The sequence below is a fragment of the Coregonus lavaretus genome (assembly GCF_964263955.1).
Source record: "Coregonus lavaretus genome assembly, contig: HAP1_SCAFFOLD_2860, whole genome shotgun sequence".
NCBI lineage: Eukaryota > Metazoa > Chordata > Actinopteri > Salmoniformes > Salmonidae > Coregonus > Coregonus lavaretus.
The window spans coordinates 19,062-39,489 of record NW_028160878.1 but is presented as its reverse complement, the minus strand read 5'-3'; the positions used below and the strand labels follow the sequence as shown (position 1 = coordinate 39,489).

General features: G+C 48.0%; 1 protein-coding gene across 1 annotated transcript; it reads left to right on the top strand.

The window, feature by feature from the left end:
- Nucleotides 1-3,247: 3,247 nt before the first annotated feature.
- On the top strand, nt 3,248-20,377 carry LOC311121361 (histidine decarboxylase-like; the record flags this gene model as incomplete). The annotated part of the gene is made up of 12 exons (XM_084195857.1): nt 3,248-3,483; nt 4,601-4,779; nt 5,031-5,144; nt 5,456-5,578; nt 6,609-6,752; nt 6,990-7,143; nt 8,571-8,639; nt 9,051-9,213; nt 11,895-11,985; nt 12,516-12,614; nt 14,312-14,413; nt 19,025-20,377. Exons 1-12 carry the CDS (start codon nt 3,456-3,458, stop codon nt 20,375-20,377), a joined length of 2,619 nt encoding a protein of 872 aa, XP_084051983.1. The 5' UTR covers nt 3,248-3,455.
- Between the last annotated feature and the right edge of the window lie 51 nt (nt 20,378-20,428).

Sequence of the window (20,428 nt, the reverse complement as noted above, 5' to 3'; positions counted from 1 at the left end):
TCTCAAAATGTGTGTGTGTGTGTTGTATTGGCATTATCAAGTCATTTAACAGGAAAAGCCTCCGTCAGATGAAAGCATTGGGTCTGCATCATCAACCTCTCTTTGACCAACACTCCACTGGAGAGCTTTCTGCATCATCAAAGCTGTATGTCACAGTGATCAGAATCCAGTTTAATAGATACTTAGATTCATAGCTCTATGAACCGATGAGCCAGTGGTTCTTCTATGGGGCTGATTCGTTGACGAACAATGAACTCCAGAGAGCATACACAGCTTTGTTCATTGTTTTCACGGATGCATCGTGTACGTAAAAGTTGTAATGAGTTAAACTTTATTTATTTCATTTTTTTAACCCCCTTTTTCTCCCCAGTTTCGATCTTGTCTCATCGCTGCAAGTCCCCAACGGGCTCGGGAGGCAATGGTCGAGTCATGCGTCCTTCGTAACACTCGCCCGCTTAACTCGGAAGCCAGCCACACCAATGTGTCGGAGGAAACACTGTTCACCTGACGACCGAGGTCAGCCTGCAGGCACCCGGTCCGCCACAAGGAGTCGCTAGAGTGCTATGAGCCAAGTAAAGCCCCCCAGTCAAACCCTCCCCTAACCTGGACGACGCTGGGCCAATTGTGCGCTGCCCTATGGGACTCCCGATCACGGCCGGTTATCATAAAGCCCGGGATCGAACCCGGGTCTGTAGTGACGCCTTAGACCGCTGCGCCACTCGGGAGGCCCTAATGAGTTGAACTTTTGACAGGCAATCACAGACAGTGACGAATGCATATGCTTTTTTCATCAGTCTCTGTGTGACCTTTCTGTGACCTTTCTATGACCTTTGCAGAGGAGGTGTTTGCGGCGGACTCTGTGGACGGTGCCATCCAACAGATGGTCAGCTCCGGAGGTCATCCAGCTCAGCAACCTGCAGACGGCCAGCGGCCTCGGCCAGTCAATCTTACTGACCATGCCGGACGGACAACAAGGTGAGAGAACGCTACACACACACACACTGAATTAAAAACAAAGTCTCCCATCTCAAGTGGTTAAGTAAAAAAATAAGTAAAAAATGACTACAGCCTATTAAGTGCCAAAAAAAGTAACAGGGTTGACCGTAACAGGGTTGACCGTAACAGGGTTGACAGTAACGTGGTTGACTGTAACGTGGTTGACTGTAACGTGGTTGACCGTAACAGGGTTGACTGTAACATGGTTGACCGCAACATGGTTGACTGTAACATGGTTGACCGTAACAGGGTTGACCGTAACAGGGTTGACTTTATCAGGGTTGACCGTAACATGGTTGACTGATGTGGGGGGACGTGTTGGATAACAGAGTTGACGTGTTGGGTAACAGGGTTGACGTGGGGGGACGTGTTGGGTAACAGAGTTGACGTGTTGGGTAACAGGGTTGACGTGGGGGGACGTGTTGGGTAACAGGGTTGACATGTTGGGTAACAGGATTGACATGTTGGGTAACATGGTTGACGTGTTGGGTAACAGGGTTGTCGTGTTGGGTAACAGGGTTGACGTGTTGGGTGACAGGGTTGACGTGTTGGGTAACAGGGTTGACGTGGGGGATAACAGGGTTGACGTAGGGGGACGTGTTGGGTAACAGGGTTGACGTGTTGGGTAACAGGGTTGACGTGGGGGGACGTGTTGGGTAACAGGGTTGATGTGTTGGGTAACAGGGTTGACGTGTTGGGTAACAGGGTTGACTTGGGGGGACGTGTTGGGTAACAGGGTTGACGTGTTGGGTAACAGGGTTGACGTGTTGGGTAACAGGGTTGACGTGTTGGGTAACAGGGTTGACGTGTTGGGTAACAGGGTTGACGTGTTGGGTAACAGGGTTGACTGTTGCTAACAGGGTTGACGTGTTGTGCTCGACCCGCTCAGGTTTCCACCAAAAGATGGCCAAAAAGCAGCTCATCTCTTTTACACTGTGATTTGACTATTAGATGTTCAATGTTTCTTTATAAAAAAATATTTTAAAAGGAATAGTTTCACCATTTTAAAACGAGAGTTCAGTTCACGTAAGAGGGTTAACCTTAAAAGGAGGGACAGTTTATTTTAAAAAAAATCTTACAATGAATCACTAATCACATGAAATAAATAATAATCTTCAGAAATGATTTTGTCAAAGCAACAAAATAACTAGGGCTACTCGCTCTCACAATGAAACAATCACTCACAAAGACAAGGGGAACAGAGGGAACACTTATACACATACTAATTAGGGGAATGAGCACCAGGTGTGTGTGTGATTGACAAGACAAGACATGACAAGTAGAGTGATGAGAATGGGATCGGCAGTAGCTAGTAAGCCGGTGACGACGAACGCCGAAACCTGCCCGAACAAGGAGGGGAGGCAGCCTTGGCGGAAGTCGTGACACATTCTTTATGTTTTATGGATGGATACATGTCGTAAGAGTTATTCCCCTTCATTCATCTGTCATTGGGAGGTTTACCGTACGGCGATAGTTTGACTCTGCAGGACATCCTGCATATGATAACAACGCATGACTGTAAGTCGCTTTGGATAAAAGCGTCTGCTAAATGGCATATTATTATTATTATTATCTGCTTCTTCACTCAGACATTGGCTGAGCCGAGTGAGACATCCTGGACCTGGGTGCGTCCCAAATGACACCCTATTTCCTTTATGGTGCACTACTTTTGACCAGGGCCTATATGGCTATATAAGGGTAAAGGGTGCCATGTGGGATACATCCCTAGGCCTACAGAAATCAGATGTACTCAAAACGCAAGCCACATCCGGTGTGATGTGTGATTGGAAGCATTTAAGTCAGCGATTCCATGAAATAGCCCCAAGTGTTCTGAGTGAAACATGTAACACCAGGTTGTTTACAGAGATGACATGATTCTCTTCAAACAACATTAGTGGATCATATTAGGTCATAGAGGGAAAATGAGGAGTGAACAAAAGATTCATTCACTTTCAACACGTGTGTGTGTGTGTGTGTGTGTGTGTGTGTGTGTGTGTGGTGTGTGTGTGTGTGTGTGTGTGTGTGTGAGAGAGAGAGAGAGAGCGTGTGTGTGTGTGTGTGTGTGTGTGTGTGTGTGTGTGTGTGTGAGAGAGAGAGAGAGAGCGTGTGTGTGCGTGCGTGCACGACCATCACATTGACCTATTCATCCCAGACAGATAGACCCATGAAGGGGAGAGGCAGAGTGCACCGCACCAGGGCAGGTGGAGAGAGGACAACTATCGTGAAATTAGTTGCAGCCCTTGATGTTTATTTAACTGTGGGTGGAAAGGTAGAGAAAACAGCCTTAGTTTCTATCAGTCTACGTCAGGACCTTCAGGGCGGTCTCCCTTGGTGGCCCTGTATATATGTCTGTACCTCTGTCTCTGAGCTAAACCTACAACACAACACCAGCAGAGAGAAACACTGATCTATTATCCTACTGTACCTCTGTCAGCTGACACAACTCTATTATTACAAGGATGCAGGCAGAGGAATACAACCACAGAGGTAAGCTTGGCTTCTTCTTTATATAGTGTAGAGTAAAGCTTATACCATGTATTTAGATTGTAGGTAGGTATTGTAGCTAGGTAGATGGTTGGTATTGTAGCTAGGTAGAAGGTAGATGGTTGGTATTGTAGGTAGTTATTGTAGGTGGGTAGATGGTTGGTATTGTAGGTGGGTAGATGGTTGGTATTGTAGGTAGTTATTGTAGGTGGGTAGATGGTTGGTATTGTAGGTAGTTATTGTAGGTGGGTAGATGGTTGGTATTGTAGGTGGGTAGATGGTTGGTATTGTAGGTAGTTATTGTAGCTAGGTAGATGGTTGGTATTGTAGGTAGTTATTGTAGCTAGGTAGATGGTTGGTATTGTAGGTAGTTATTGTAGGTAGGTAGATGGTTGGTATTGTAGGTAGTTATTGTAGGTAGGTAGATGGTTGGTATTGTAGATAGTTATTGTAGGTGTTGTAATTGTTATTACTACCACAACTGCTACTAATATAGTGAGACAGGTGGGGTTTTATTTGCTTGTGGGTTAGAGAGCAGGTGTAGAGGGCGGCAGGTAGCCTAGCGGTTAAGAGCGTTGGGCCAGTAACTGAAAGGTCGCTGGATTGAATCCCCGAGCCGACTAGGTGAAATAATCTGTTGATGTGCCCTTGAGCAAGACACTTAACCCAAATTGCTCCTGTAAATTGCTCTGGATAAGAGTGTCTGCTAAATGACTAAAATGTAAATGAGTGGTAGGGTGGATCACCAGTCTCTCAAAAGGGATTGAAAGAGGGAGACAGCACAGTTAAAGCACAACTTTGACAGAAAGAGGGCTGGTTTCCTAGATTAGTCCTAGACTATAACACACTTTCTATGGGGAATCACCATTGAGAATGATTTTAGTCCAGGAGCAGCCTAATCTTAATTAATCTGTACCAGAGAGTGTAACGGTAACCTGTCTGTTGTGTTTTATACCCTGAAAAAGGCATCATGCCAAAACACAGTGATTTAAATAATCCGAAATCTATTTCCATTGATCTCAAACAGTGGCTGAACATGGTTTGTGATTGACATCCTATATAATATAATATGATATCTAATATCGTGTAATCTGACTGTTGTGTGTTATTCCTCGTCCAGGTAAGGAGATGGTGGATTACATCACTAGGTACCTGACCACCATCAGAGAGAGGAGGGTGACCCCGGGCCCTGAGGTGAAGCCTGGCTATATGAGAGAGCTGCTGCCAGACAGCGCCCCCACTGACCCGGAGGACTGGGACTGTATCTTCAGGGACATAGAGAAGGTCATCATGCCTGGGGTACGTTACGTTCACACATGACATGTCAAGGACCTCAATAGCCGAGTGACTATGAGACGTTACCAGGACCATTGTGGGTCAAACATTAATTGTTCACTGTATCACTGTAACTTGTTGTAAGGATATTGGTGTGTGTGTGTGTGTGCGTGTGTGTGTGTGTGTGTGTGTGTGTGCGTGCGTGTGTGTGTGTGTGTGTGTGTGGATGTGTGTGTGTGTGTGTGTGTGTGTGTGCATGTGTGTGTGTTGGTCAGGTGGTCCACTGGCAGAGCCCCCACATGCATGCGTACTACCCAGCCTTGACCTCCTGGCCCTCCATGTTAGGAGACATGCTGGCTGATGCCATTAACAACATCGGATTCACCTGGGTAATTATCTTATCACGTCAAACGTTATTTACACTTTGTGTGGAACTACACAAAATTAACTCACTTAATTATCCCCCTAAAGTTTTGGTTTAAAGACATGAATATCATGTTTTTTTAAAGATATTTCCAGGGAGCACATTAACTGTGACATGAAGTTTGTGAGTTTGTTTCCCACATGAGCCGTGGGTTACTTTGGATACAAGCATCTGCTACAGAAAACTCCTGGAGGAAATCCTATAGTAGTGTGATATTCTAATCTAATGATGAATTATTTATGATAGAATAACATGATGTTGTTGTGTCGTTTCCAGGCCTCCAGCCCGGCGTGTACAGAGCTGGAGATGAACGTGATGGACTGGTTGTGTAAAGCCCTGGGTCTTCCCTCCTTCTTCCTCCACCACCACCCAGACAGCACCGGGGGAGGCATACTGCAGGTAGGAAAGATACACCTGACCATACTCACCTTTACAATACCAACTAGACAGCACCGGAGGAGGCAGGTAGACATGTACTCTCACAGCACCACCTAGTGGTGAATGGGAATACCATCCTCTACGCTCCTCTCTGACCACCGTGAATTAGAGAACCCTGGTGTTTAATTTCACATGAACACAACATATTAACATATTCATCTTTCTCTCTTTCTTCCTCCCTCTCTCCCCTCATCCCTCTCTCCCATCATCCCTCTCTCCTCTCATAGCACAGTAAATAATTTCAATTTACCTCAATGTAATGCCTTTCTCTCTCCCTCCCTCTCTCCTCCCTTCCCCTCCTCCCTCCCTCCTCTCTCCCCGCATCCCTCTCTCCCCGCATCCCTCTCTCCTCCCTTTCTTCCCTCCCTCCCGCATCCCTCTCTCCCGCATCCCTCTCTCCTCCCTTCCTTCCCTCCCCTCTCTCCCGCATCCCTCTCTCCTCCCTTCCTTCCTCACCCCTCTCTCCCCGCATCCCTCTCTCCTCCCTTTCTTCCCTCCCTCCCTCCCCTCTCCCCGCATCCCTCTCTCCTCCATTTCTTCCCTCCCTCCCTCCCCTCTCCCCGCATCCCTCTCTCCCCGCATCCCTCTCTCCTCCCTTTCTTCCCTCCCTCCCTCCCCTCTCTCCCCGCATCCCTCTCTCCTCCCTTTCTTCCCTCCCTACCTCCCCTCTCCCTACCTCCCTCTCTCCCCGCATCCCTCTCTCCTCCCTTTCTTCCCTCCCTCCCTCCCCTCTCCCCCCGCATCCCTTTCTCCTCCCTTTCTTCTCTCCCTCCCTCCCCTCTCTCCCCGCATCCCTCTCTCCCCGTAACCCTCTTTCTTCCCTCCCTCCCTCCCCTCTCCCCGCATCCCTCTCTCCCGCATCCCTCTCTCCCCGCATCCCCCTCTCCCCGCATCCCTCGCTCCTCCCTTCCTTCCCTCCCTTCCTTCCCTCCCTCCCTCCCTCCCCTCTCTCCCCGCATCCCTCTCTCCCCGCATCCCTCTCTCCTCTCAGAGCACAGTGAGTGAGAGTAGTCTGGTAGCTCTGCTGGCTGCCAGGAAGGCCAGGATCCAGCAGCTGAAGAGGACAGAGGTAGCAGACAGAGACCTGGACGACTCAGTGGTCAACTCCAGACTGGTGGCCTATGCATCAGACCAGGTCAAGATGGGATGGGTTAGGGACCCACACACACACACACATATGCAACGTTTGCAAACATTTACTGTACGCATGCACCTGCACACGCACAAACAAACAGTGAGTACTGCATAATGAGAGATTGACTCTCCGTCTGTCTGTCCGTCTGTCTGTCTGTCTGTCTGCCCACCTATATGTCTGTCCGTCCGTCCGTCCGTTTGTCCGTCCATCTGTCTGTCTACTCTCGGCCTCCATCAGGCTCACTCCTCAGTGGAGAAGGCAGGTCAGATCTCCCTGGTGAAGATCAGGTTCCTCCCTACAGATGACCACTTCTCCCTGAGAGGAGACACTCTGAAACAGGCCATCCAGGAGGACAGGAGGAGAGGACTAGTACCTGTCATGGTAGGTCATGGTAGGGTATATTAGGGGGTGGTAGGTCATGGTAGGGTATATTAGGGGGTGGTAGGTCATGGTAGGGTATATTAGGGTATGGTAGGTCATTGTAGGGTATACTAGGGGATGGTAGGTCATGGTAGGGTATATTAGGGAGTGGTAGGTCATGGTAGGGTATATTAGGGTATGGTAGGTCATGGTAGGGTATATTAGGAGGTGGTAGGTCATGGTAGGGTATATTAGGGGATGGTAGGTCATTGTAGGGTATACTAGGGGATGGTAGGTCATGGTAGGGTATATTAGGGAGTGGTAGGTCATGGTAGGGTATATTAGGGTATGGTAGGTCATGGTAGGGTATATTAGGAGGTGGTAGGTCATGGTAGGGTATATTAGGGGATGGTAGGTCATGGTAGGGTATATTAGGGAGTGGTAGGTCATGGTAGGGTATATTAGGGTATGGTAGGTCATGGTAGGGTATATTAGGGAGTGGTAGGTCATGGTAGAGTATATTAGTGTATGGTAGGTCATGGTAGGGTATATTAGGAGGTGGTAGGTCATGGTAGGGTATATTAGGGTATGGTAGGTCATGGTAGGGTATATTAGGGGATGGTAGGTCATTGTAGGGTATACTAGGGGATGGTAGGTCATGGTAGGGTATATTAGGGGGTGGTAGGTCATGGTAGAGTATATAATGGGGTGGTAGGTTATGGTAGGGTATATTAGGGGGTGGTAGGTTATGGTAGGGTATATTAGGAGACAGTAGGTCATGGTAGGGTTTATAAGGGGGTGGTAGGTCATGGTAGGGTACATTACAGGGTGGTAGGTTATGGTAGGGTATATTAGGGGGTGGTAGGTCATGATAGGGTATATAATGGGGTGGTAGGTTATGGTAGGGTATATTAGGGGGTGGTAGGTCATGGTAGGGTATATTAGGGGGTGGTAGGTTATGGTAGGGTATATTAGGAGACAGTAGGTCATGGTAGGGTTCATAAGGGGGTGGTAGGTCATGGTAGGGTACATTACAGGGTGGTAGGTTATGGTAGGGTATATTAGGAGATATTAGGTCAATGTTAGGGTATATAAGGGGTTGGTAGGTCATTGTAGAGTATATAAGGGGGTGGTAGGTCATGGTAGGGTATATTAGGGGGTTGTAGGTCATGGTAGGGTATATTTGGGGGTGGTAGGTCATTCATGGTAGGAGACACTCTGAGACAGGAGGACAGGAGGAGAGGAGGACAGGAAGACAGGAGGACAGGAGGACAGGAGGACAGGAGGAGAGGACTGGTGGCTGTAAGGGTAGGGGACACGACATTAGAATGCTGTAATACTGAGATATTGTAAGGTTTTACTGACAGTAGAGCTCATAGGTTGTTTTAGCCTCCTAATTTGAATGACCTCTGAACGTGAACAGTTGTAACCAAGATTGTAACCAAGGCTGTAACCAAGGCTGTAACCAAACAAATGATCATGTTTGTTTGGGTGCCTTTGACAACCTGTCAGAGCTGGGACCAGTGTGTACGTCTGCATCTCTAACCTCTCATTATTATACACACCTGTATGACACACAACATGCATGACACATAACATGTATGACATATAACATGTATGACATATTACCTATGTATGACCTTGGAGAATCTCAGGGTTCTGGGTCCATATTCATAAAGTGTCTCAGAGTAAAGAGCACTGGTCTAGGATCAGTTTGACCTTTTAGATCATAATGAATAATATTTAATGAACAGGGGGGACCTGATCCGAGATCAGTACTCCAACTCTGAGACGTTACTCCCGCAAGGCTACTTTATACTTAGTCTGAGACGTTGTATGAATACAGATAAGGGTCGCAGGTTCAAGTTCCACTCGGACTCCCACCGCCCCCAGATTCTCTGCAAAACTTGTTTGTATTCCTCCCCCTGCCTGGCCTAGGTGCAGAGGAAGGTCTGTGGCTGCATGTGGACGCGGCGTACGCTGGCTCAGCGTTCTTCTGCCCTGAGCTGAGAGGTCCTCTGGAGGGCATAGAGTACGCCGACTCCTTCGTGTTCAACCCCTCCAAATGGATGATGGTCCACTTCGACTGCACCGCCTTCTGGTGAGAGAGAGGGGAGGGGAGGGAGGGGAGGGAGGGAGGGAGGGAGGGAGGGGAGGGAGGGAGGGAGGGAGGGAGGGAGAGAGGAAGGGGAGGGAGGGAGGGAGAGAGAGAGGAAGGGGAGAGAGAGAGAGGAAGGGGAGGGAGGGAGGGAGAGAGGGGAGGGAGGGAGGGAGAGAGGGGAGGGAGGGAGGGAGGGAGGGAGGGAGGGAGGGAGAGAGAGAGAGAGAGAGAGAGAGAGAGAGAGAGAGAGAGAGAGAGAGAGGAAGGGGAGGGAGGGAGGGAGAGAGAGAGAGAGAGGAAGGGGAGGGAGGGAGGGAGGGAGGGAGGGAGGGAGGGAGGGAGGGAGGGAGGGAGGGAGGGAGGGAGGAATATTAAAAATAATTTCTTAATTAATAAACATTATTTCAAAGACCGCCGAAAATCCAGTGTTTCTATGTCCAACGGTTTTGTTATATTGGGATGCAAACTCAAAATGTAATACATTTCAACTCTATATCTGACATGGTACAGGTGTCTTCTTTTTTTAAGCCCATAACCATGTCTGTGAGGTGTATAGTTTGGTTTTAGAGTGGATTTGTTTAAGACTACCAAGAAACACTCTGTGTGACCCTGATTTAGCCCACTGCAGTAAAAGGTTTTAAAAAGAGAGAGGGGGGTAGAGAGGAGCTATGACCACCCTTAAGGGCTTTCCAGACACGAAGCGGCGGTGGAGTTGCCCATTCATTTTCAATGGAGCTATCCAGGCAGAGCGATCAGCGGTGCTCGTGCACGTGAAAGCCGCTCAGCCGAGGCAGAGAAAATAGGAATCTGCCCTACTTTGGCAAACTCCGCTCCACTCAGGACGAGCTGGGGACAGAGAGAGATAGTAACGTGTTGTTTTTCTACGGCGGTCCCAACAGGGTGAAGGACGAGCTGGGGACAGAGAGAGATAGTAACGTGTTGTTTTTCTACGGCGGTCCTAACAGGGTGAAGGACGAGCTGGGGACAGAGAGAGATAGTAACGTGTTGTTTTTCTACGGCGGTCCCAACAGGGTGAAGGACGAGCTGGGGACAGAGAGAGATAGTAACGTGTTGTTTTTCTACGGCGGTTCCAACAGGGTGAAGGACGAGCTGGGGACAGAGAGAGATAGTAACGTGTTGTTTTAATACGGCGGTCCCAACAGGGTGAAGGACGAGCTGGGGACAGAGAGAGATAGTAACGTGTTGTTTTTCTACGGCGGTCCTAACAGGGTGAAGGATGAGCTGGGGACAGAGAGAGATAGTAACGTGTTGTTTTTCTACGGCGGTCCCAACAGGGTGAAGGACGAGCTGGGGACAGAGAGAGATAGTAACGTGTTGTTTTTCTACGGCGGTCCCAACAGGGTGAAGGACGAGCTGGGGACAGAGAGAGATAGTAACGTGTTGTTTTTCTACGGCGGTCCCAACAGGGTGAAGGACGAGCTGGGGACAGAGAGAGATAGTAACGTGTTGTTTTAATACGGTGGTCCCAACAGGGTGAAGGACGAGCTGGGGACAGAGAGAGATAGTAACGTGTTGTTTTTCTACGGCGGTCCCAACAGGGTGAAGGACGAGCTGGGGACAGAGAGAGATAGTAACGTGTTGTTTTAATACGGCGGTCCCAACAGGGTGAAGGACGAGCTGGGGACAGAGAGAGATAGTAATGTGTTGTTTTTCTACGGCGGTCCCAACAGGGTGAAGGACGAGCTGGGGACAGAGAGAAATAGTAACGTGTTGTTTTTCTACGGCGGTCCTAACAGGGTGAAGGACGAGCTGGGGACAGAGAGAGATAGTAACGTGTTGTTTTTCTACGGCGGTCCTAACAGGGTGAAGGACGAGCTGGGGACAGAGAGAGATAGTAACGTGTTGTTTTTCTACGGCGGTCCTAACAGGGTGAAGGACGAGCTGGGGACAGAGAGAGATAGTAACGTGTTGTTTTTCTACGGCGGTCCCAACAGGGTGAAGGACGAGCTGGGGACAGAGAGAGATAGTAACGTGTTGTTTTTCTACGGCGGTCCCAACAGGGTGAAGGACGAGCTGGGGACAGAGAGAGATAGTAACGTGTTGTTTTTCTACGGCGGTCCCAACAGGGTGAAGGACGAGCTGGGGACAGAGAGAGATAGTAACGTGTTGTTTTTCTACGGCGGTCCCAACAGGGTGAAGGACGAGCTGGGGACAGAGAGAGATAGTAACGTGTTGTTTTTCTACGGCGGTCCCAACAGGGTGAAGGACGAGCTGGGGACAGAGAGAGATAGTAACGTGTTGTTTTTCTACGGCGGTCCTAACAGGGTGAAGGACGAGCTGGGGACAGAGAGAGATAGTAACGTGTTGTTTTTCTACGGCGGTCCCAACAGGGTGAAGGACGAGCTGGGGACAGAGAGAGATAGTAACGTGTTGTTTTTCTACGGCGGTCCTAACAGGGTGAAGGACGAGCTGGGGACAGAGAGAGATAGTAACGTGTTGTTTTTCTACGGCGGTCCTAACAGGGTGAAGGACGAGCTGGGGACAGAGAGAGATAGTAACGTGTTGTTTTTCTACGGCGGTCCTAACAGGGTGAAGGACGAGCTGGGGACAGAGAGAGATAGTAACGTGTTGTTTTTCTACGGCGGTCCCAACAGGGTGAAGGACGAGCTGGGGACAGAGAGAGATAGTAACGTGTTGTTTTTCTACGGCGGTCCTAACAGGGTGAAGGACAAGTACAAGCTCCAGCAGACTTTCAGTGTCGACCCCGTCTACCTCAGACACGAAAACTCAGACGAAGCCACCGACTTCATGGTACAAACTACCTACATTTGAGTCATTTAGAAGACGCTCTTATAATAATATGCCATTTAGCAGACGCTTTTATCCAAAGCGACTTACAGTCATGTGTGCATACATTTTTACGTATGGGTGGTCCCGGGGATCGAACCCACTACCCTGGCGTTACAAGCGCCATGCTCTACCAATTGAGCTACAGAGGACCACTTATCCAGAGTGCATACATTTTCGTAGTTTCTTCATGCTGGTTTCCCTTGGGAATCGAACCCACAACCCTGGCATTGCAAGCTCTATCATCTATACCTACCTACCAACTTGCAGACTTTATTTTTGAACAGTTACTTCACGGTCCACACTACATACTGTTTTTCTACTCCTGCCTTTAAACACAGATCTGGGACCAGCTTTACCCAAGTCCTAGCATTAGCCACTGCCGGGAAAGCATGCAACTCTTGAAACGGATCTTGATCTTGATTTTGAAACTGATCTTGATCTTAATATTACTATAGATCTTAATGTTGATCCTGATCCACTGTGTCTGTCAGCATTGGCAGATCCCCCTGAGTCGACGGTTCCGCTCTCTGAAGCTGTGGTTCGTGATGCGCTCCTTCGGACTGAAGAACCTTCAGGGACACATCAGACACGTATGTAACCTGTCTGTCTGTCTGTCTGTCTGTCTGTCGAATGAATAAATAAATGAATGAATTACATTTTATTTTTGTGTCAAATCGCCAGTTGGCAACCCATCCCTTATGGGATGGATTGCCTGCCTGCCTGCCTGCCTGCCTGCCTGCCTGCCTGTCTGTCTGCCTGTCTGTCTGCCTGCCTGTCTGTCTGTCTGTCTGTCTGTCTGTCTGTCTGCCTGCCTGTCTGTCTCTCTGCCTGTCTCTCTGCCTGTCTGTTTGTCTGTCTGTCTGTCTGTCTGTCTGTCTGTCTGTCTGTCTGTCTGTCTGTCTGTCTCTCTGCCTGTCTGTCTGCCTGCCTGCCTGCCTGCCTGCCTGTCTGTCTGTCTGTCTGTCTGCCTGTCTGTCTCTCTGCCTGCCTGTTTCTTTCTCCCTCTGTAATTTGAGATGCTGCATTCCAGTGACTGACCCCTGCTCTGTAATGTGAGATGCTGCATTCCAGTGACTGACCCCTGCTCTGTAATGTGAGATGCTGCATTCCAGTGACTGACCCCTGCTCTGTAATGTGAGATGCTGCATTCCAGTGACTGACCCCTGCTCTGTAATGTGAGATGCTGCATTACAGTGACTGACCCCTACTCTGTAATGTGAGATGCTGCATTCCAGTGACTGACCCCTGCTCTGTAATGTGAGATGCTGCATTCCAGTGACTGACCCCTGCTCTGTAATGTGAGATGCTGCATTCCAGTGACTGACCCCTGCTCTGTAATGTGAGATGCTGCATTCCAGTGACTGACCCCTGCTCTGTAATGTGAGATGCTGCATTCCAGTGAATGACCCCTGCTCTGTAATGTGAGATGCTGCATTCCAGTGACTGACCCCTGCTCTGTAATGTGAGATGCTGCATTCCAGTGACTGACCCCTGCTCTGTAATGTGAGATGCTGCATTCCAGTGACTGACCCCTGCTCTGTAATGTGAGATGCTGCATTACAGTGACTGACCCCTACTCTGTAATGTGAGATGCTGCATTCCAGTGACTGACCCCTGCTCTGTAATGTGAGATGCTGCATTCCAGTGACTGACCCCTGCTCTGTAATGTGAGATGCTGCATTCCAGTGACTGACCCCTGCTCTGTAATGTGAGATGCTGCATTCCAGTGACTGACCCCTACTCTGTAATGTGAGATGCTGCATTCCAGTGACTGACCCCTGCTCTGTAATGTGAGATGCTGCATTCCAGTGACTGACCCCTGCTCTGTAATGTGAGATGCTGCATTCCAGTGACTGACCCCTGCTCTGTAATGTGAGATGCTGCATTCCAGTGACTGACCCCTACTCTGTAATGTGAGATGCTGCATTCCAGTGACTGACCCCTGCTCTGTAATGTGAGATGCTGCATTCCAGTGACTGACCCCTGCTCTGTAATGTGAGATGCTGCATTCCAGTGACTGACCCCTGCTCTGTAATGTGAGATGCTGCATTCCAGTGACTGACCCCTGCTCTGTAATGTGAGATGCTGCATTCCAGTGACTGACCCCTGCTCTGTAATGTGAGATGCTGCATTCCAGTGACTGACCCCTGCTCTGTAATGTGAGATGCTGCATTACAGTGACTGACCCCTGCTCTGTAATGTGAGATGCTGTATTACAGTGACTGACCCCTGCTCTGTAATGTGAGATGCTGCATTCCAGTGACTGAACCCTGCTCTGTGTTTTCAGGGTGTAGAGATGGCTAAGCTACTGGAGTCCCTGGTTAGATGTGACCCTAACTTTGACCTGCCTGCTGAGAGACACCTTGGCTTGGTGGTGTTCTGTCTCAAGGTATATGGCCTATAGTTGTATTGTAAAGTTGTATTGTGTTGTATTGTATTGTGTTGTATTGTATTGTAAAGTTGTATTGTATTGTATTGTATTGTATTGTATTGTATTGTGTTGTGTTGTGTTGTGTTGTGTTGTGTTGTGTTGTGTTGTGTTGTGTTGTGTTGTGTTGTGTTGTAAAGTTGTGTTGTGTTGTGTTCTGTTGTATTGTGTTGTGTTATATTGTGTTATTTTGTGTTGTGTTGTATTGTAAAGTTGTGTTGTATTGTGTTGTGTTGTATTGTGTTGTATTGTATAGTAGTATTGTGTTGTGTTGTATTGTAAAGTTGTGTTGTGTTGTATTGTGTTGTGTTGTATTGTAAAGTTGTGTTGTATTATGTTTTATTGTGTTGTGTTGTATTGTAAAGTTGTGTTGTGTTGTGTTGTATTATGTTGTGTTGTATTGTAAAGTTGTGTTGTATTGTAAAGTTGTGTTGTATTGTGTTGTATTGTATTGTATTGTGTTGTATTGTATTGTGTTGTGTCATATACTGTACATCTCCCATTGAGGAACATGTGAACAGGATTCACCATCCCACACAGAAAACAGTATAGAGATAGGTTTCTACAACATCCACATACAGTGAGGGAAAAAAGTATTTGATCCCCTGCTGATTTTGTACGTTTGCCCACTGACAAAGACATGATCAGTCTATAATTTTAATGGTAGGTTTATTTGAACAGTGAGAGACAGAATAACAACAACAAAATCCAGAAAAATGCATGTAAAAAATGTTATGAATTGATTAGCATTTTAATGAGGGAAATAAGTATTTGACCCCTCTGCAAAACATGATTTAGTATTTGGTGGCAAAACCCTTGTTGGCAATCACAGAGGTCAGACGTTTCTTGTAGTTGGCCACCAGGTTTGCACACATCTCAGGAGGGATTTTGTTCCACTCCTCTTTGCAGATCTTCTCCAAGTCAGTAAGGTTTCGAGGCTGACATTAACATTCAGCTCCCTCCACAGATTTTCTATGGGATTAAGGTCTGGAGACTGGCTAGGCCACTCCAGGACCTTAATGTGCTTCTTCTTGAGCCACTCCTTTGTTGCCTTGGCCGTGTGTTTTGGGTCATTGTCATGCTGGAATACCCATCCACGACCCATTTTCAATGCCCTGGCTGAGGGAAGGAGGTTCTCACCCAAGATTTGACGGTACATGGCCCCGTCCATCGTCCCTTTGATGCTGTGAAGTTGTCCTGTCCCCTTAGCAGAAAAACACCCCCAAAGCATAATGTTTCCACCTCCATGTTTGACGGTGGGGATGGTGTTCTTGGGGTCATAGGCAGCATTCCTCCTCCTCCAAACACGGCGAGTTGAGTTGATGCCAAAGAGCTCGATTTTGGTCTCATCTGACCACAACACTTTCACCCAGTTCTCCTCTGAATCATTCAGATGTTCATTGGCAAACTTCAGAAGGCCCTGTATATGTGCTTTCTTGAGCAGGGGGACCTTCCGGGCGCTACAGGATTTCAGTCCTTCACGGCGTAGTGTGTTACCAATTGTTTTCTTGGTGACTATGGTCCCAGCTGCCTTGAGATCATTGACAAGATCCTCCCGTGTAGTTCTGGGCTGATTCATCACCGTTCTCATGATCATTGCAACTCCACAAGGTGAGATCTTGCATGGAGCCCCAGGCTGAGGGAGATTGACAGTTATTTTGTGTTTCTTCCATTTGCGAATAATCGCACCAACTGTTGTCATCTTCTCACCAAGCTGCTTGGCGATGGTCTTGTAGCCCATTCCAGCCTTGTGTAGGTCTACAATCTTGTCCCTGACATCCTTGGAGAGCTCTTTGGTCTTGGCCATTGTGGAGAGTTGGGAATCTGATTGATTGATTGCTTCTGTGGACAGGTGTCTTTTATACAGGTAACAAACTGAGATTAGGAGCACTCTCTTTAAGAGTGTGCTCCTAATCTCAGCTCATTACCTGTATAAAAGACACCTGGGAGCCAGAAATCTTTCTGATTGAGAGGGGGTCAAATACTTATTTCCCTCATTAAAATGCAAATCGATTTATAACATTTTTGACATGCGTTTTTCTGGATTTTGTTGTTGTTATTCTGTCTCTCACTGTTCGAATAAACCTACCATTAAAATTATATACTGATAATTTCTTTGTCAGTGGACAAACATACAAAATCAGCAGGGGATCAAATACTTTCTTCCCTCACTGTAGCTGGTTCTTATGTCATGGTTACCTGTCAACATACTGTATAGGTCAGACGCCAGTCTATTGCTCTGAGCTGGGTAATGATTGACAGGTTATTCTTGTTCATGGCAATATACAGCTTAGAGATCAACCGCTATCACAGCCAGGAGTTCGAAGGTCAAAGGTCAGCCATTGTCTGTGTGAGCCTGTGAGGTAACAGGTATGTGTGTGACTCCTTCACGTGGAAAACCCAACTCTAAGGCTGGGATTCAATCTGATCACGCTCTTTCGACAATGCTCCATTTAAAGGTAATTTCCGATTGAGCCTACATATGCAGCGTTTACCGTGAATGAGGTCTCCGCTAATGCGGGAACATTGCCTTTAAAAGCAGCATTGTCTCCAACCTGATTGGATTGAATCCCGGCCTAAGTATTGAACCCAACTCTAACCTGATTGGATTGAATCCTGGCCAAAGAATTGAATCCAACTCTAACCTGATTGGATTGAATCCCGGCCTAAGTATTGAACCCAACTCCAACCTGGTTGGTTTGAATCCCGGCCTAAGTATTGAACACAACTCCAACATGATTGGATTGAATCCCGGCCTATGTATTGAACACAACTCCAACATGATTGGATTGAATCCCGGCCTATGTATTGAACCCAACTCCAACCTGATTGGATTGAATCCCAGCCTAAGTATTGAGTCCAACTCCAACCTGTCTAGATTGAATCCCGGCCTAAGTATTGAACCAAACTCTAAACATTCAACAGAAGTTAAGGGTGTATTCAAAACTCACCTTTTATTGACTTCTACAGAGTAAATCCATAGCAGAACAACGTTGAGTCCTGTTACCTTCCTCAGGCTACATTCAGGGAACCATTTTATTTTTTCCTTCCTTACACACTAAGTCTCAGGGTCTCTTGTCATTGTCGAAATGTCGAGAGCTTGTTGAGAGGTTCTCGAGAGACAATAGTGTTGTGTAAACTGTAGGTCGCACATGACACTCACCCGACAGTTCCACCCGTCCAAGCAGGACGGTGTAAACAGAATTGTCTCGTTCAGCCCGACACTCCTACAGTATAAATGGTAATCGCAGAGCAATGTTTTTAAATGTATAGACATTTTCCTAATATTTGAGACTTGTTTTATTGAGTTTTTAACTGAAATTGCAGTAACAGCCTGTTACATTCTGAAATTGTCGGAGTAGCTAACAGCTACACTGAGGCACGTAGAACTATGGAAGCCCAACCCCCCGTCATCAAACATGTAAAATGGTTTGAGATAGTAGATCAGACAAATAGGATATGTTTTTTCATTTGTAACAATGTGTGGAGATTTCAGAGGTTGCTCCACAGATCCCAGATTGTTGGGGGGGGGGATTGTTTTCCTGATCTGGTAGGCTAACCTAACCAACTCAGGACCTTAGTTGTAGCGTATGACATAGCAATAAATCAGCTGTAAAGACATTTTTTTAAATGGTTTTGGGAGCAGATTATTTTTCTAATCAGGTCCAGTGATGTAGTGGTAAAGAAAATGGGTGGGTAAACTGATCGCCGGTCTGCTATCTGATCAATGTAAACTGATCGCCGGTCAGCTATCTGATCAATGTAAACTGATCGCCGGTCAGCTATCTGATCAATGTAAACTGATCGCCGGTCAGCTATCTGATCAATGTAAACTGATCGCCGGTCAGCTATCTGATCAATGTAAACTGATCGCCGGTCACAGTGAAAAAACATAATGCTCCCTATACTTTTAATGCATTTTTCCGCAAAAGGTGGGTAAACTGTTGGGCAACTAAGGTAGACTGCATTTACTTGCGTGTTGTACCCTCCACTACACCACTGGTCAGGTCATGTGTTGTTTTACCTCCTGGAAAAACTCCTGGCCCGAGGTAGGATGAAAACATTAAAGCCCTGTCAAACTGCAGAGACCTTGTACCTGTTCATATGGATTCTATTTGAAAACTAAACTAACAGGGGGTGGTCCTTTACGCAGAAAAAGAGACAGCAACTGCGATTGGACAATAGAACTAACAGGGCGGAGCTTGCTGTATGCAGGGTTGCATCGTTAGGCCTTTGCATCTGTAATTAAAGGTATACTCATACAGTATGTCATCACTATTATGTTGATTGATTAATTCCAGTCAATCATTTTGGATTAAAAAGGCCTAGGTAGCCTAGCAACATGAAGTCTGAATATAAACCAAATTTGATTACATTCACATTTTCTCAGAACACGAATAAATGGGCCTATTTTATGTTATACATACAGAGCTTATTTACATATTGTGTCAATTTAAATATTGTCGCACTGCCTCTCCTTAAACTTCCGTCAATGAGAAAAGGGCCAAACACAGGTGTCCCTCAACTGTCAAATCTATCTCTCTCTGCCTTCCCCCCCTCTCTCTGTTTCAGAAAGGGAATGCCCTGACTCAGGAGTTGCTACAGCGACTGACGCGGTCCGGCACCATGTACCTTGTCCCCGCCGACATCGACAGGAAACGCATCATCCGCTTCACCGTGACGTCACAGCTGACCACCTCAGATGACATCATCAGGGACTGGAATATCATTCGCAAAATGGCCGCCGACCTTCTGTCCGAGGAGGCCGAGAAACAGGCGGTCAGTAAAATGGAGGAGCAGCAGTCTCCAGTCAGAAGAACTGTTAAGAATCTGTCAGAGACACACAGTGACTCAGGGTATCACACAACGGCAGCAGCGGAGGGCTTGGCTGCCTCTCTCATGACTAGGGAACCAAACGAGATTGAAAAGGCCATCAGTGACACAGAAGATAATCCACTGAAAACACCCAAAGAGCTAGAGGCCGGCCAGACACATACCAGCCCCAGGACAGGACCCAGAGAGCTAGAGGCCGGCCAGACACAGACCAGCCCCAGGACAGGACCCAGAGAGCTAGAGGCCGGACAGACACAGACCAGCCCCAGGACAGGACCCAGAGAGCTAGAGGCCGGCCAGACACAGACCAGCCCCAGGACAGGACCCAGAGAGCTAGAGGCCGGCCAGACACAGACCAGCCCCAGGACAGGACCCAGAGAGCTAGAGGCCGGCCAGACACATACCAGCCCCAGGACAGGACCCAGAGAGCTAGAGGCCGGACAGACACAGACCAGCCCCAGGACAGGACCCAGAGAGCTAGAGGCCGGCCAGATACAGACCAGCCAGGACCCAGAGACAGGACCCAGAGACGGCCCTGAGGAGATCCCCTGTCCTCCTGCCTTCAGAGTTCAGAGGGTCCAACCACAGTTCTGGATGGATAAAGCAAAGGGCGGGTCTGAGAACAGGCCGAGGAGGACAGTACGCTCTCTGAGCTGCAGCAGTGAGCCCTTACCTGGCCCCATTGGGCCCCTGTTTGGCCATAACACTGACCCCCTCGCTAAGCCTCTCTCTAGCTCTATCACTGACTCCCAGCCTGGACAGAAAGACCCAGACCTCATCCACCCCCTAAAGGACACCCAGCTCAGGCCTCTCTCCTCCAGCCCCAGCACCTCAGGCCTCTTTCAGATCCCAGAGAGGCCTTCTCCAACCAGTTCGAACCAGCGGGTCCTGAGGAAGCTCACCAAGTTCTACAGCTTGCCCAGTTTCTGCCACCTGTGGGTGCAGTGTGGGCGCTACCAGGTGTGCTGCCCTGTCAGGGGACTTCAGATTGCCCCAAAGCCCTGGTCCTCCTCTGGGTGTAGGAGACTCAGCTGTTGGTCTTGTTCCTCTGTGACTAAAGCAGCTGCCACTAACTTTCCTGCTCTACTGTAGCCCGGGCTAGCTCCTGGGTCGTATTCATTAGGACACACCGTAGCAAAATGT